This window comes from Crocodylus porosus, unplaced genomic scaffold, assembly GCF_001723895.1.
Source record: "Crocodylus porosus isolate Cpor-Errol unplaced genomic scaffold, CroPor_comp1, whole genome shotgun sequence".
In the NCBI taxonomy this organism is placed as follows: domain Eukaryota; kingdom Metazoa; phylum Chordata; order Crocodylia; family Crocodylidae; genus Crocodylus; species Crocodylus porosus.
This window is the reverse complement of record NW_017728918.1, coordinates 20,918,056-20,934,403: the sequence shown is the minus strand read 5'-3', so window position 1 is coordinate 20,934,403 and position 16,348 is coordinate 20,918,056. Positions and strand designations below refer to the sequence as shown.

Sequence of the window (16,348 nt, the reverse complement as noted above, 5' to 3'; positions counted from 1 at the left end):
GACTTGACTGCTCCATTTAAAGAGCTCAACTAAATGCCTCTAGTTCCGATATGAATGAACCATCTTTGAGAGTGGGAGGATACCTTGGCCTCTGTATTCATTCTTTGGCCTGTTAATAGTATTGCCAATTAGTCACAATCATGACTTGTGAGACATGAACTTTCTGCCCAAGGAAGCTGGACTACAGGTTCCTTCCTCTCCTTTCATCAAAGCAAATGAACTGCAATTAAATCAAAAACAACTTTTGGTCATTTCCACACTTGGCTAATTTGAATTGGTGACTTATAAAGGGAAATGTTCCTATTTCTTCCACCCGCCACCCTGTGGCCACCCCACATGCCTGACAGCTTTCTAATGTATTGTACCTACATAGAGATTTGTCTCTCAGCAGCAGGCACACAAGAGAAGCAATAAAAGTGCAGTAATCGGATTTTTGTTATTCAGATTTCAGCTAGGCCAATAATCAACTGCAATTTATTTCTGCTTAAAATCAGTGGGGGCCCACTTGGAGCTGGGAATTGTTTTTTTCTTAATTGAGCCTGAGTGATCATATGGTGAAGCATTTTTTTTTTCCTTTTTGCTAATTTATTTTGGAGCAGTAGGATATATTTCTGCATGTTTTATAAGAGTGCAAGTACAGAAAGATCAGCATCATTCTCCTTGCACTCTGGCACTCTTGTCTGTATTCTACCTCCACTCTTCTCATTTAAACTTCCATTATCTTGATGCACACTGTTATACCAAAGGGTAACTGTCAACTCCAATACAACTAGCAAATCCCCTGCAATGCACAGCTAAAACCTTCCCTCCACCCCGCAACGTGGTCTGCACTGACTCAGTGTAGTCACTTAATACGTTACAACCTGCAGATTTCCAGCGTCTTTTCATTTTTCTAATTAGACCTGAAAACTTACTGCCACAGCTTCACGGCTTGTGACCTGGGATTTAAATCATATAAAAGTGAAGGAGCTTTCAAAGTCTAGATCCTCAATCCCTGTCCCTTGCACTACTGACTAGAGATATCCAAGATGAGAAGGGGAAAAAAAAAAAAGACCACCAGTAAGATGAATGTCATCATAACAAGCTTATTTTTCTATATACTAATTCTGTATCTTTTTTAATGTTAAACAACACTTACATCCAAGCTGAATATATATAAGGGTACTGGGAACCAGGATCTCCTGGGTTTCCAGCTCCCAAATAGGCTACTGATTTGTTGATTTGCTGTAAAAAAAACTCACTGTAGGTGCGTCTACACAAAACATTTACAGTGGAGCTAACTAAGTGCCACAGTAAAATATCACTGTCTACACATATGGTGTTATTAAAGCAGAGTAAACTAATTAACTTCATCACAGGAGAGTACTGCCAGACACGAGTACTATTCTACTGCTGCATTATTTTCTTTGCTGCAATGCACATGTACATGGTGACAAGGCTGGCTGGGGCACAAAGGTGCTTCAGTGAAGGGGGCTGCATGCTGGCTAGCCCCACACTGAAGCACCTTTGTGCCCGAGCCAGCCCCTCCGCAGCATGTTGAGCCAGGTCAGAGAAGCCAGAGCTCAATGTGCTGTGGGCCCAGACACATAAAAATGTAGTGCCCAGGAACAATAAACTTAGGCTTGAACAGTACCAGAGTTCATTCAGCTGCATTAACAGCACATGTATACAAGCCCTGTATCTCCCTCAGTTGTCTGTGAAATCATGGAAAGTAAGAGTAATCTCATAACGTGTTTTTACCAGTTGAACAAGAATATTGGACAAATTCAAGTAAAGGAGTGAAAGCTCCATAGTGTATAACCAGAACCCATTTTCTAAGAGGTAAGTTTATCCCCTTAGATATTTGAAATATCTTTCACTAGACAAAGCTGTCTCAGAACTACAATTTCATATATGAGTACAAGAAAGTAGCAAGAAAATAAAAGGCCAAAACACTTAGAATCATAAAATCAAAGAAAATTAGGGTTGGAAGGGACCTCGGGAAGTCATCTAATCCAACCCGCTTTGGCTACCTGGGTCTTCAAAACCTTCAAGGATGGAGAGCCCAAAACCTCTCTGAGTAACCTGTTTCAATGCTATACTACATGGTTGTACAGAGAGCAGTGGCGGATGGTTTGTTTTCAACCTGGAGGGATGTGGGTAGTGGAGTCCCCCAAGGCTCTGTCCTGGGGGCTGTACTGTTCAATATGTTTATCACCAATCTGGATGTGGGGGTGGAAATTACCCTGTCCAAATTCGCTGACAACTCCAAGATTTGGGGTGAGGTGGGCACGCTGGAGGGGAGGGACAGAATCCAGCTAGATCTAGACAGGTTACAGAAGTGGGTGGATGAGAATAGGATGGAATTCAATACAGACAAGAGCAAGGTGCTGGATCTAGGGAAAAGGAACCAGCAACACACCTCTAGGCTGGGGAACACCCTTCTTGTCAAAGCGGTGGCAGAAAAGGATCTTGGAGTCATTGATGACTCCAGGATGAATGCAAGTCGCCAATGCGAGGAAGTGGTCAGTAAGGCTGGCTGCACCTTGTCGTGCAGGTCCAGGGAGGTGATCCTTCCCCTCTACGTGGTGTTGGTCAGGTCACAGTTGGAGTACTGCGTCCACTCCTGGGCACTGCACTTCAAGAGGGATGTGGCTAGCATTGAGAGGGTCCAGAGGAGGGCCACTCGTATGGTCAAGGGGCAGCAGGGCAGGCCCTACGAAGAGAGGATAACGGACCTGAATCTATTCAGCCTCCACAAGAGAAGGCTGAGAGAGTTTCTGGTGACTGTTTCCACTCACCAGCAGGAATTGGGGGAGGCTCTGTTCCCCTTGGCACCACCCAGAGTTACTAGGAATAACGGCCATAGATTGTTAGGAGAGAAGGTTCAGGCTGGACATCAGGAGACATTACTTTACAGTTAGGGCTGCCAGGCTTTGGCTCCCAAGTGAGGTGGTGATCTCTCCTGCCTTGGGGATCTTCAGGAGGAGGCTAGACAGCTATTTGGCAGGGGTGTTATGGCCCCGTGCTCGTTCCTGCCCAGGACAGGGGGCCAGACCTGATGATCTGTTTAGGTCCCTTCCGACCCTAGGCACTATGAAACTATCCTCCTAGTGAGAAAGTTCTTCTTAATATCTAACCTAAACTTCCCTTGCTGCAAAATGAGACCATTGCTCCTTGCTGTCATCTGCCAACACTGGGAACAGTCTAGCTCCAATCTCTTAGGAACCACCCTACAGGTAGTTGAAGACTGATATTAAATCCCACCCCCACAGTCTTCTCTCATCCCAACTAACTAAGCCTCTCCGCAAAAGTCATGGTCCCCAGTGCCCTAACAATTTCAGTGACCTCCACTGGACTCTCTTCAATTTGTCCACATCCATTCTGTGGTGAGGGGTTCAAAACTGGAAACAGTATTCCAGATATGGCTTCACAAGTGCCAAAGAGAGACAGAAAATATCTTCCCTCCATCTGCTGGCAATGCTCCTACTACTCTAGCCCAGTATGTCATTTATTGTCCACAGTAACTCTCAGGTCCTTTTCTGCAGAGCTACTACTTAGCCAGTCAGTCCCCAGCCTTTACCAGTATGTGGGATTGTTCCATCCTAAGTGTAGAAAATTGCATTTCTCTTTATTGAACCTCTTGAGATTTCTTTTGGTCCAATCCTCCAATTTGTTTAAGTCCCTCTGAATCTAAGCCCTACCCCTCCCAGATTTGTGTCATTTGCAAAGTTGCTGAGGGTGTACTCCATCTCATCTTTCAGGCTGTTGAAGACAGCAGAGAGGAGTTTGGGGCTGAAGGGCACCCTTGTACGTGCAAGTGCACCCTGACCATGTCTCAAAGACATAATCTGGGGTCAGGGTACGTTACAGCTACTTAATCCATTAATGAACCATGTAGGACAAACCCGATTAACCTAGCAATCTAGTGCATTTTATTTCATGCTGAAAATCATACTAAAATTCAAAACCTACAATTTTTGTCTCTAAAAATAATAGCAACATATGGGCTACTCTTGAGGTACAATGCACAGACTGACTACAATTAACATTTGTTAACATCCTTTTGGGTACAAAGATCTATATAAGTATTCATCATATTAATGTTAGGGTGCAACCTAATAAAATACTAATTAAGAGTCAATAGACACACAAATGCCTTTTATAAATGCCTTGCTTTTACAATCTCATTGATACATATATATTTTATACTGATGATTAAATTTTATGCGAGTCTTCATTTATACACTATGACTATGGCTGTGTCAGCATTTCCATTTAAATGGCTGTTTTTCAAGGTTTTATTAACTTGGCCATAAAAATCAGCTCTTACTTTAAACTGGTTTGAGGTCCTCACTAAAAGCAAAATTTAGCCTTTTTAAAAGCAAATATGATTATATTAAAAACCATCTTCATCATTTAAGGATTTAGTGCAAAAATGTCTTCAGTGTTATTAAGACGAGAAATATAGAGCCCCATCCCGCAACCTTTAATTAGTTCAATTAAAGCACAAGTTCAATTAAAGTCAAAGTAATATCTAGCTATGTAAGCTTAATAAAGGACACATTTAAAACAAGTTATTTGACTGAAAATATTTCCCATGTCATGTAGTAGAGAAAACTTAGCATATTGTACAATATTAGTTTGCACGTCTAATTACCAGGAAAACAATGAGACAAAAACCTCACTCATAGGTCCCGTAAGTTAGAGAAACAGCAGCATAACATGGGTGGGCAAGCAGGGCACATGCCCTGGGTGCTGCCTAAGGGGAGTGGCACCAGAAGGATGGAATGAGAGGAAGGGCAGGGGAGCACTTCACCCCAGGGCAATTTCCTGCCTTGCTGCTGCCTGCCTGGCTCTGCCTGCACTTTCCAACTACAGGAAGCAGCTGGCATAGGCAATGGCTGTCAGAGTGCACAGCATTCTGGGAATTGTAGTTTTCTAGAGTAGCAGTAGAAGTCACAGCTGCTGGGGGGAGAACTGACCCCATTTTTTGCTGCAGAAAATCAGAAAACTGTTTTGCCTTTTAAGACGTGGGCTTTGGCAGAAAAAAACTGTGGTGAAAGTTTCTCACTGGCAACAACAAAGTCCACTGTCACTCCAGAGAACATTTCCCAGAATACCTTGCACTCCTTGACCATGCCTGGCTCTGTACTTGCTGCTGGTTCCTGTGTCGTACAAGCAAGAAGGGAGGAGGAGGAGAGGATGACTGCCCCAAGCACATTTTTCCATGCTATGCCTCTGTCAAGAAAGCTCCTTCTTTCTACTAAAGGACTAACATGGGGGGAACCTGCCAGAAGGCATGAAAACTTGTGCTCACACTTTCTGCCAGTAGTTACAAGACCTTTAAACACCATTTTCTAGGTGTGTCACATTCCTTGCTGGCACAGCTGCTGGAGAGAAGCTGCAGGGAGCACCCAAAAAGTATGCAGACGGGGATCTGCTGTGATGATTCCCTGTGACTGTAGTTCTCTGCTTGCAGAACTTCTACAATTAAAAAGCTTGTAATATAGACAAGCATTACAACCTAAAAGATAACACAAGTATAACCATTTGGAAATCACTTTGTGAATGATGACCAGAAACACACACAGAATTCCTTAAAAGGTTTGTATTTTCAAAGTACATGTGGCCAAAACCCATTTCCCATGAAGAATGAGTGCAAATTAATTAATTATAATACTTGAGATTTTCTCTCTGAAGTCAAAGAGTTATTTTATTTCAGCAGAGCATTAGACAACTATTCATGCACAAAGTAGTTCCATTATCGCTTAAATGTTACGTTTTCAAATAAGCATCATAACCCTCTCTTCCACCCATCATGTTGATCAATTTATCTGCTTATGCTTCTCACCTATGTATGTGTGGCTGATCTCTCATCTGATATGCAGATTAAAAGTTCTTTGGAGCAGGAAGTAGCGTTATTTTTTGCTTGTTCAACATAGTGGTAATATAAACAAGTTGTCAGTCGTAATCATTACTGGGTTGTTCTTTACACTTTATCTGAGGTTCTCTGAACATTGGGCCTTTCTTCTTTACAGGCAATATCACAGAGGTTAGTGATGAGACTAAAATAGAAAAGCCACACCATCTACCTGGTTGCTACAACCTATGGAGGAGGGAGAAATTATATCCAAGGGCTGCCTCATTTGCTGGAGTACAGGGATTTAATTCCTTATTTTTTTCCAGCCTGTCATTTGTGGGAATTCACACACAAACGCACACGCTACTATTCCAAACACAGTTCAGAGACCTTTCCATTAACTGAAATGCAGTGTTTCACGACGAGCATAAAGACTACTGACAGACATTAAAAAAACAAACAAACCCCAAAACAGCACCTTACCAGAAGAGGAAGCACATTTGTTCAACGCAGCTCCCCAGAGTCCATATTATAGGGCATTTCAGTGGGGCTTTTTGGTGCTTTTATCTAGTAACTGATTGATCATGTACTTCAGCAGGACTTTTTGATTCAATCAGCTTTTAGAGAAAAGTGCCAAAAAGCCCTGCTGGAGAGCACAATCTATACAGATTTTGAGCAAAACAGGTGAAATTAATGCAATGCCTCTTCTGGGCATGCACTAAGGCTGAAAGTAAAGCACTGGATTGGTTGTGTTTTTTTGCGCCAGATTTGCCTCCCTCCCCCCACCCAGTCCGTAAGCAGCCTAATTACACAGAAAAGTTAGGATGCATTTCCTATCAGCCCTTTCTCTAGATGACATTATCTCAGGCAGCCCCCTTATCCCATTCCTCTGCATCTCCAGGCAGCAGGACCTTCAGTCACTCGCAACGCCATGTCTCCTGTCCCGACACCTCGTAATCCTTCCCACTGTACGTCCACTGCTCCCCATTCACTCATAAGTATTGAAAATATTTTAAAATGAGGATGTTTAAAAGTGCAACAAAAGGAATTAGTGGAGCATGTAAGAAGTGACAAGATGGGAAAAGAGTGTAGATTTTTATATCATAATGTCAGAAGTAAGTACTTCTATTAAGCAAACTGACAAAAGACGGTACTGCATTATGAGGAATTCTTCAAGAAGATACTGAAAGCAGTGAATGGGGTTAACAAGTCTTTATGCAAAGTACCTGACAGCACACACCAGTCCTCAGATCAAAAAGTCAGTGGAAAACCCATCTTAAACGCACACTGGTATCTTCATAGGTGTTAAAAGAAATATTAACCAAGAATTTAACACAAGCAATACAAAGGGGAAAAAAATCAACAATCTGGTCTGAACAAGAGGAAGAGGAACTAGGGACGTTATATATATAGTGGCCAGGAGGAAAAACCAGTTTCCCTGGACAGTCTCTATCATTTCAGACAAAATCTTCACCAGTCAAGTCATATATACAAGGTAACATAATCATCTACCTTTATATTAACTGTGAATGAATGATTTAGGTGTTAATATGATTAGCTGTAAACACAATCAGACCGTTAAAAACAGTTGCTAATGAGCAGTAGAAAGCTGTACAGAAAACAGCTCTAGTCTCTTCTGCAAACACAGGGAGTTATCATAAATTAGTAATGATACTATATAACCAAACGTATAAAGCATTCAGAGCTTCAACAAAAAATTCCACCCTCTAATTCATTATTTGCAGACTATAAATATATGTGATAAGCAACTGCAGACAAACTTCTGTCTAACCAACATGATTTGTGTGTACACTCAACTTTTTTCCCTTACCTAAATAGGACTGTTTTTAAATCAAACTAGTTTATTTGACAGGGACACGAGATTTACTAAAACATTAATACAAACAATTGAGGTGAAGTCATAAAATATTCTAACTTGTAAATCCAATTTTGACATAAGCTTTTCCTCAAATCTCAAATTAGACAAGGCTCTTATTTTATATATTAGGGAAGGTCACAACAGTTGAATACAAGATTAATCCTGTAAAATATGTCTTCCTTGAAGCCTGTTCTCCTAAAGGACATTTAGTGACATCCTTGAACATATCCTAATGATTAACTCAAGTGCCCTACAGCATAGCAAAAATATATGCTGGCATTGCAGTTTAACATTTACAACAGTTTACCTGCAACCCTTAGCAGATTTGCAAGTCCCAGGAGCTTGGCAGACTGTTTGTAGTTTGTTGGCAACTGAGCAAGACAGTCCTTGATGATAGTAAGTCGATCAGAACATAAACGCACTGTTCAAAGAAAAATATGCATTAAAAGCAGATTACAATGGGTGAGCTTTAATATTAATCTACACTCTGCACCCCTCCCACATCAAAAAAAAAAATCAAGAACCAATGTAGTCACTCACATTTCATAAACAGAATACCACATGTATATATTCACATTGGGATAATGTACATAACTACCTAAATTTCACTTTGCACTACTGCCAATTTCCACCAGTTTTAACTCAGAAACCACACCAAAAGAATACAAGTTTGGCTTTAAAAGCATAGCCTTTCCCTCTAATAAATAATGTTAGTTCTTTGTATGTCTTCCGGGTATTGAGGTTTTTAAGCTTTCATCCACAGTAGGGAGAACAAGAAATTTTGTTTTATAGAAACAATATGACCCAGTAGACAGTAGAAGAAGCACTAAATAAAAAGTGAAACCCACAAAAATATTGCAAGATTTTCAATACTGAATTTAGAAAAGTGGTTCACAGCTTTATAAAAAAATTAAGTACTTATTTGCTAACACGTCTCTGTGTGTGTCATGCAGACCTTACGGATGGAAAGAAACATAAAATGTTTAAACTGTTATAATTTAACAATTACAGTATCCAGAGTCATCTCCAGACACATAAAGCATCTCCCTCAGTCCTGAAAAGCTTGCAAATTATATGAATTGGCAGGCATATTTTACCAAGCATAACAGTTCCCTACATTATGTATTTTAAATACTGATAAGTCTATGATGGGTTTAAAATGCTACATTTTAAATTGTTCAATAGTGTTGAACTTCAAATTTGCTTTGAGCAAACTTGACAGTCTAAAACAAACAGACAAAAATAGTCTGTTTCATATTGTTAGACAATTTGTGATGAATGTAGAACAGGGGTGTCAAACTCATCTAGCCTTACAGATCCTCCCACCCTCTATCCACTGCACACCCTGGGCTGGCCAGGGAGGGCGCTGAATATATTGTGTGTCCTGGAGTGGCCAAAGTAGGCACCATCTGCAGCATGTGCCCTAGACCAGCCAGGGTAAGCACCATGTGCAGTGCACATCAGGGGTCCTATACATAGTGTTGGTCCAGTGGGTGGGTCAACTTGGGACCTAAGCACAACACTGGAAGCTGGATGATAGGCCTCCATGGGCTGGATCTGGCCTACAAGCCATTTCTTTCACACTCCTTAAGTCTTCCTACATAATACTGAATTAATAAGATCTTAATCATGCAACAAAAATATAGTGTGCCAATATTAAACTACATTTAATTTCAACAAGAACTTAGAAGTAACCATGCAGTGCAATTTCTATTACGAACTTCAGGAAATCAAAACAGTAGCCTGATATGAGTCAAGTATAAATATTCAAGACAAAAAACACCATCACATTTATCACATATATATATTGTTTTACAACACGTCAATAGGCAACAGTAAAATCTTTACAACTATTGACTGCAGCAGTCAAATTTGTCAGAGTATCACATTCTAAGTAGAGGTAATGGTACAGGTCACACAAACATTGTGATTTCATAAATATAAAACGTGGGGAATTTCAATACTGGCTTTTACTGTGCTTTTCAATGAGGAAAAAAGGCCATCACTAACCCCTTTTGAACACATTATTACACTGGTATAATTCAGTGATGGCCCAGCCTCTAGCTCATATGGTTCCTTTTGGGTTCAGAAATTTGGCAGCGAGGAGTGGTGGAAATGAGCACTGCCACCTCTCCCATATCACCAAATTTCTAAGCCCTGCAGGCCAGATGACATGGTCCTGAATGCAGGGCCAGGGCTGTAGGCACAATCTGGTTTTGCACAACACATTTGAAGGCCCAGATTAGCCTGTAAACTGACCCCGTAACATTCATGTGGTCCAGGGGGGCAAAAGTTTGGGCGCTGGTTGTGTAATTGAACAGAATTTAGCGATGAACCCAGATGTAAAACTGACAGGTTCATGACCCTCAACAGGCAATCATTCACTCCAGTTCCACCCTGGTATAACTGTACTGACTTCAGTACTTAGCAATATAATTTAATTAAAAATCAGATACATAAAACCATCCCCAGCAAGTAAGTTTCAAAAAGTACACTAGTTCCATTTTAAGAAGGAAATGCCATAAACAGCTCTTTAATGTTCCATCAGGTTAAAAATTAAGATTTTAACCTGAACTCCTGGGGGTATAAGGTAGAGTTTTTTAAACACTTCTCACTACAATGAGAGAGAAAACTTTTTGAACCCTACTGTCATAAAAAAAAAGAAAAAAAAGAAAAAAAGCAAAGACACTGTTCAGTCAGAACCAAGCAGTTTCATTTTTCTTACAGGAATATTAAACAAGGAAGCTTTGATATTTTAGACATGAAGAACACAGGCATAGAAGCTGAACATTTTACCTGTAAATATAGAATTTCATTAGGAATCTCTGTTAAAGAATGCTCTCAACAGAGATTCCTTTTCATATATAACTTATATATCTCTGTTTTAATACATAAATTACATCATAATATATAATAGAGAATTGATATATACTATATAATATACAACATATGGTACCTTGCAACAATAAAGATCTATCAAACTCTCAAAGGCTTATTTTGTTGTTAAAGTCTACCTCTCCTAAACTTGACCTTTCAGGAGTCAATAAAATTATGTTTTACTAGTTCAAGGTCACAGAACACTCAATTAAAGGACAAGGACTGAAGAAAACAGCATAATTAGCAAATGCACATAGAAATAGAGAGACTGCAGGGTAAGACTAAGAAGAGAGAAAGAAAGTAAGTAATGGGCATGTGGGATACGAAGAAAAATTGAACAAAAAAAAAAAGAGAGAGGTAAGGAAACTAGTACTGGAAACATGGAGAGAACCTAAAAATGAAGAATACTAAGAAATTACAATAATCTTTAGTGATGAAACCTATGAGAGGTGCCAATACTTCAAGAAGATCTGATACAAACTATGGAAAGGGCAAATTACATCTGAGACTGGCTGAGGAGGAAGAGAATTTCCAGAAGTACAGATAATGTCAACTATTAAAAAACCCCCAAATAATAACAACAACAACACACACACTGTGGCCTTTGAACACATTTCTGCAATTAACTAGGGACAAAGTTTCAGTTTAAAGAAAAAAATGGAATGGGCAGACAAAGAGAATAAGGTACAAGTCGAAAGAAAAGCTAAGCCAACAAAATTAAGACAAAATAGTTTAAGTTTAAAGGTAATTTTCATACCCACGAAGAGCCTCAGAAAGCTGCAATAGGCAATCTCATAATAAATTCTTTCCTCCCTTCAGCATTAAAGTCAGATATCTGCTGTGAACTTTAATGACATTTGTTAAATATTTGAACTACTGGGGACAATATGTATTTTGGATGAATTTTTGATTGCTATATGAAAAAAAAATAAAGAATTTCCAATCCCTTACTATATTGGCTTGCTTATTTGTAAGATTTTGCAGAAAAATATAAAGCAGCTCCAATGAGATTGATAGGCTTGATTTCACAAATGAGCATCTGATTTGCCATTACTGACAGGTAATATTAAAACTGGTTTCAAATGTGGATAGTTAAATGCTGAGGACTGACAGACGTGAAGGAAAAACCCCGTGCTTTACTGGAAGCAGCAGTGCATTAGTTCAACCTGGCTCTGCAGCATCCATATAGATCACATGCTTCAACAGGGTTTTTTGGCACTTTTATGTGAAGTTGATTCAATCTGCCATTAGTAAAAGCAACATAAAAGCCCTGCTAAAGCACCTGATCTATATAAACATTGGGTTAGCTGGGTCCAACTAACATGTTGCCTCTTTCGGGTATGAGCTGGCTTCACCGATTTTAAAGTTGAAGTCTTTTTTTTTTTCTTCTCACATCTACAAGTAGCCCATGTGATTTAGTAAATGAAACCAGCATAAAGGAGATTTGATGCCAGTCAAAGAGAGTTTATAAACTGAACAAAATAAGGAAATAAAATTCAACCTTAGAATCTAGCAACCACTGCACTGATTTTCAACTTTCTGCTATAAGATTTCCATATTTTCTAGTGTAACAAATGTGTTCTTTTCATGTTTTAAATTTTTTTGGGATAGATAAAAACAAAAGGGGAGTTTCCTATTGTCCCGCGCACTGAGAGAGGGGCTATACAGCGTCCTCCGGTACGTTACTGATCTGGATTTACAGGAGGAGGAAGGGTCAGAAACGTAATGGTTTTAAGCAAAAGAAAGTTTATTTACTCACTCCCCTTGATGAGGTGGCTAGCGGAGAGGGCAGGCACGTGTCTTGAGTTACAAACGGGTGGTTACAAATGGGTGCACATCGTAAGATACGGTACAAGAATCGAAACGAGATGCTCCAGAGAACACCGGGAATTACGCTGGAGGGGATCGTTCAGTAGGAGACACTGGGGTGATCAGCCCCGGGGGTAACATCAAGTCCGGCTCGAGTTACGGTGGAATGGCAGTCTCCCAAAACAAAGGACGGGGACAGTCTTTATAAAACTTTTCTTATCTGGTTTTACGCTGTGTCAACCAATCAGACTACAAACGGCTGCTCAGGTTTCAACACAGGCTTTTCCCTCCTGTCAGCCCAGCCGTCAGGACGGCGGGGTTTGTTTTCATTTGTGTGGTACTGGGCTTGTTTGGACACAAGAGGGCGAGTGCAGCACATCAATCTGATTTCACAGTTTCAGTTGGGTCAGCTAATTTGAGACCACACTATTTGTTACGTTTTAGTTACTTTGGGCACCGGTATCTTTCTTTGACGTCTACATTGTCACGGTACCAGGCTTTATCTAATTCAAGGTTAGTTTCTCACGAGTGGGGGGCTCGAGTGATCTGGATGGGGCACAAGCAAGGGTGTGCATGCGGCACTGTTGCCAACTTGTACTTGACACCTATGAATGTAAAAATGGCAACCACAAGTGTACAAAGTAGTTGTCCTAAAGAATCCTACTCTATGCATTGAGGTTGACTATCAAATTGCCTTATAGGAATATATAAAACAATAAAACCATCTGCTAAAGAAAGGACATTTCACTTTTCAACTGAAAATGTCTGCAGATTACAATAACACTCTCTCACAGGCTGTTTTAAAACAAATAAATGCATAAATATTGTGTTTTATTTTATTTTAGAGCATTTTAAGCCATATAGCATCCTCCGAAATCAGAGATGTGGATACTTATGATTATCTTAAAAAAAATCTTAAAAATTAAAAACAAACAAAAAAAAAAAGATTCATGAATACAAATTACATTTATAAGCATGTTTTCCTCACAGAATGTCCCCAAAGTGTTTTTCCAAACTGAAAACATAAGACTGAGCCAAAGTACTTAGACATGATCTTAAATTTATGCATTCAGCACATACTATTGACTTCAGTGGGACTACTTATGTACTTAAACTCGTGCACCTGCCTAAATGTTTTGCTGGATTAAAGTATAAATTAAATGATTTTCAGCTAAGAAACTGTGTTTCACATTCACCAAGCCTTTGTGTACATAATACAAATGTGCAGTACCTTGCAAAGGCAAAATGGTCACACCAAACTCTTCAAGATAGCTAAAAGCACGAATCAGATCCAGCTCCTCCTGAATAGCACTAGGACAATCTTCAATAAGCTGTAAACAGCACCTAAGTAAATAAAGGGAAGGGGACTGTATAAGCCTTGGTAAGAAATCAACAGTACTGTTTCTATGACTAAAAAAAACCAACATCACCTTCTATGAAAGCTAGGAAACTGTGAAACAACAATTTATTGTACTTTTTAAACATCAAACTAATTAATATCAATTATAAAAGTGTTTTAGGAGTTTCACACTACTGCCATATTAACAAATTAAGTCTGTGATACCCAAAAGTACAGAATGATAATAGGTTTCTTAATCAGGTTCTTTAACAAAGTAACCAGAAGTATAAGAAATTTAGAAAGGACACTATAATAGTTCAACATGTTTAGCCAAAGAGACATTTAAAACTCATGCATTTGTTTAGACAATCTGTGTTGTATTTAGGGTTACATTTTATTAAACTACCAATGTTATTTCATTTTTGGCATACACAGTAGACAATTAAAGGTAGTATATAGCAGGAGTCGGCATTGTTTTTTGGGCAGAGTGCTAAAAACAGCCATAAACTCGACTTATAAGAAGTCGGCACGCCAGGGACAGAGAGCAAAGGATCCTCAAGTAGTCCAATCCTGGTTGTGGCAACACGGCCCCGGCCCCTACCCCGAGGCATGTGTGCCAAGCAAAATGCCTTTTGGTGCCACACTCTAGCATGCATGCCAGGGCTTGCCTACTCCAGGTATATAGTTTCCAAAAAGGTTAAGAGAAAAAAATAAATTGTAAACAACCTCCCAATGTTCTGTAAAGGGAAAAAAAAAAATCCTCCTAAAGTGAAATGATAGATTTAAAATTGCAAATACCAATTTGTGTTTACAACTGATCATTATAGAACTGTTATCATCTAATATGCTAATACACTTGAGAAATGGCATTACATTTTTTGATCTTTTAAACAAGCCATTCATCACACAATGAGCACACTGACAGTGGTATGACTAAAGAAATCTGTTTATCAGGACACAAATGTGTGTATCTGGCATTTGAAAATCATCCCCGCATTTTTCATATAATCTGAGAAATGAAATAGTAAGTTAAAATAATGCAATTAGCTGTCTTCATGCCTGGAAACTCAGGTTTTCTTCAATGCTGACCAATCTTTTAGGGATTGAGGTTAGATGGAGATTAGTAGAACTGTAAGACAGGTAAGGAATTGGACAAAGCAGAGGTGGGCCAACCTGTGGCACACATGCTGCAAATGGCACAGGCAGATCAGGAAGGGAGCAGAGATCACAGCAATAGGGTATGAAGCAGAAAGAAGACCAGCATATTGTGCAGGGATCACAGAGGAAGAGGCAGAAAGCAGACCAGTAGACTGGGCAGAGGAAGGGCACGCAGGGAGAGTCTGGTGCTAATTTATAATATGCCTGGGCCAAAAGATTGTGGGCAATGAATGAAAAAGTATCAGTCAGGGGAAGTTACCAGTAAAATTCAAGGATCAGCATCAGGACAATTTCTGTTTAGTATACTCATTTATGACCTTAACACATACACAAAAAAAAACACAGGCGTGACCCTAATAAATTCTGCTGATAACACAAAATTAAGAAGCACAGCTGGAATCCACAGAGGAGGACAGGAATATCAGAGAGAAAGAAATGGATAACCTCGAAGAAATTCAGTAACAAAAGCAGGATGAAATCCAATAGCACAAATGTCAAGTGCTACAGATAAAAGAGAATTTCTGCTATGAACTGGGAAGTCATTAATGGGAAGTTCCAGAGAAGGAGAAAGAAGTAGGCACATTAATCAATCACTGGATGACTAAGAAGCACTAACAAGAGGCAAAGAAAAACGAAACAGACGAAGGTGATTAGAATAGATCAAGGAATCTATTTTCAGGAGACGGGGGATATAAATGCTATTGTACAAGGCACTGATACAACCTCTTCTTGGAGATTGCATACATGTCAGCAAAGTTCAAGAAACGTTTATTCAAACTGGAACATAATCTGAGAAAACTGAGCTACTAGAAGGATCACAAGAACAGAGTCTGGAGATTAAAAAATAAAAGCTTGGCTTGTCTGACCAAGTAAAATAGAGAAGAGATATAATTTCTCTTTATAATATACAAGGAGAGTAAATACCAGGTAGGAACCATGTTAGCACAAAAAACAAAATAGGCATAAACTGGTCATGAATAAGTTTAGGCTGGACATTAATGACACCCATACACGAGCGCAGAGGCTACTCTGACATGCTGGAATTCCAGAGCGGGAGGCCTGTGTCCCTTCCCCCTGCCTCAGGCCAGGGCTGGAGCCATTCCTCCTCTCTCCTCTGCTGCTTCAGGCCAGGGCTGGGCTGCTCCCCCCGCTTCCGCTTCAGGCTGGGTCTGGGCAGTCCCCCCCCGGCCGCCAAATTGGGCCGGGGCCAGGGCTGGGGCCTGGCCCACTTCCTGCCTCCCCCCTGCTGCTTCGGGTTCGGGCCGGGGCTAGGGCCAGGGCCAGGGCCAGGGCCATTCCCCCCGTCCCTCCCATCTCTTCAGGTAGGGGCCAGGACCTGGGCCATACCACCCCCGCCCCCACCATTTCAGGCCAGGGCCGCAACCACATTCGCAATGGCAGCAGGGAGCAGCCACCTGTAACCCCCTCCCTTCCTGCTCTCCCC

At 40.3% G+C, this 16,348-nt stretch overlaps 1 protein-coding gene across 1 annotated transcript in view; it reads right to left on the bottom strand.

The window, feature by feature from the left end:
- The window catches only part of NBAS (neuroblastoma amplified sequence), a 364,123-nt gene that overhangs the window by 202,638 nt on the left and 145,137 nt on the right, over positions 1-16,348 (bottom strand). Inside the window, exons 31-32 of the mRNA XM_019538135.1 lie at positions 13,639-13,751; positions 8,029-8,142 (exon numbers count right to left, since the gene is read on the bottom strand). Of these exons, the coding sequence (XP_019393680.1) occupies positions 8,029-8,142; positions 13,639-13,751 (227 nt within the window). The remainder of the gene's footprint in view (positions 1-8,028; positions 8,143-13,638; positions 13,752-16,348) is intronic.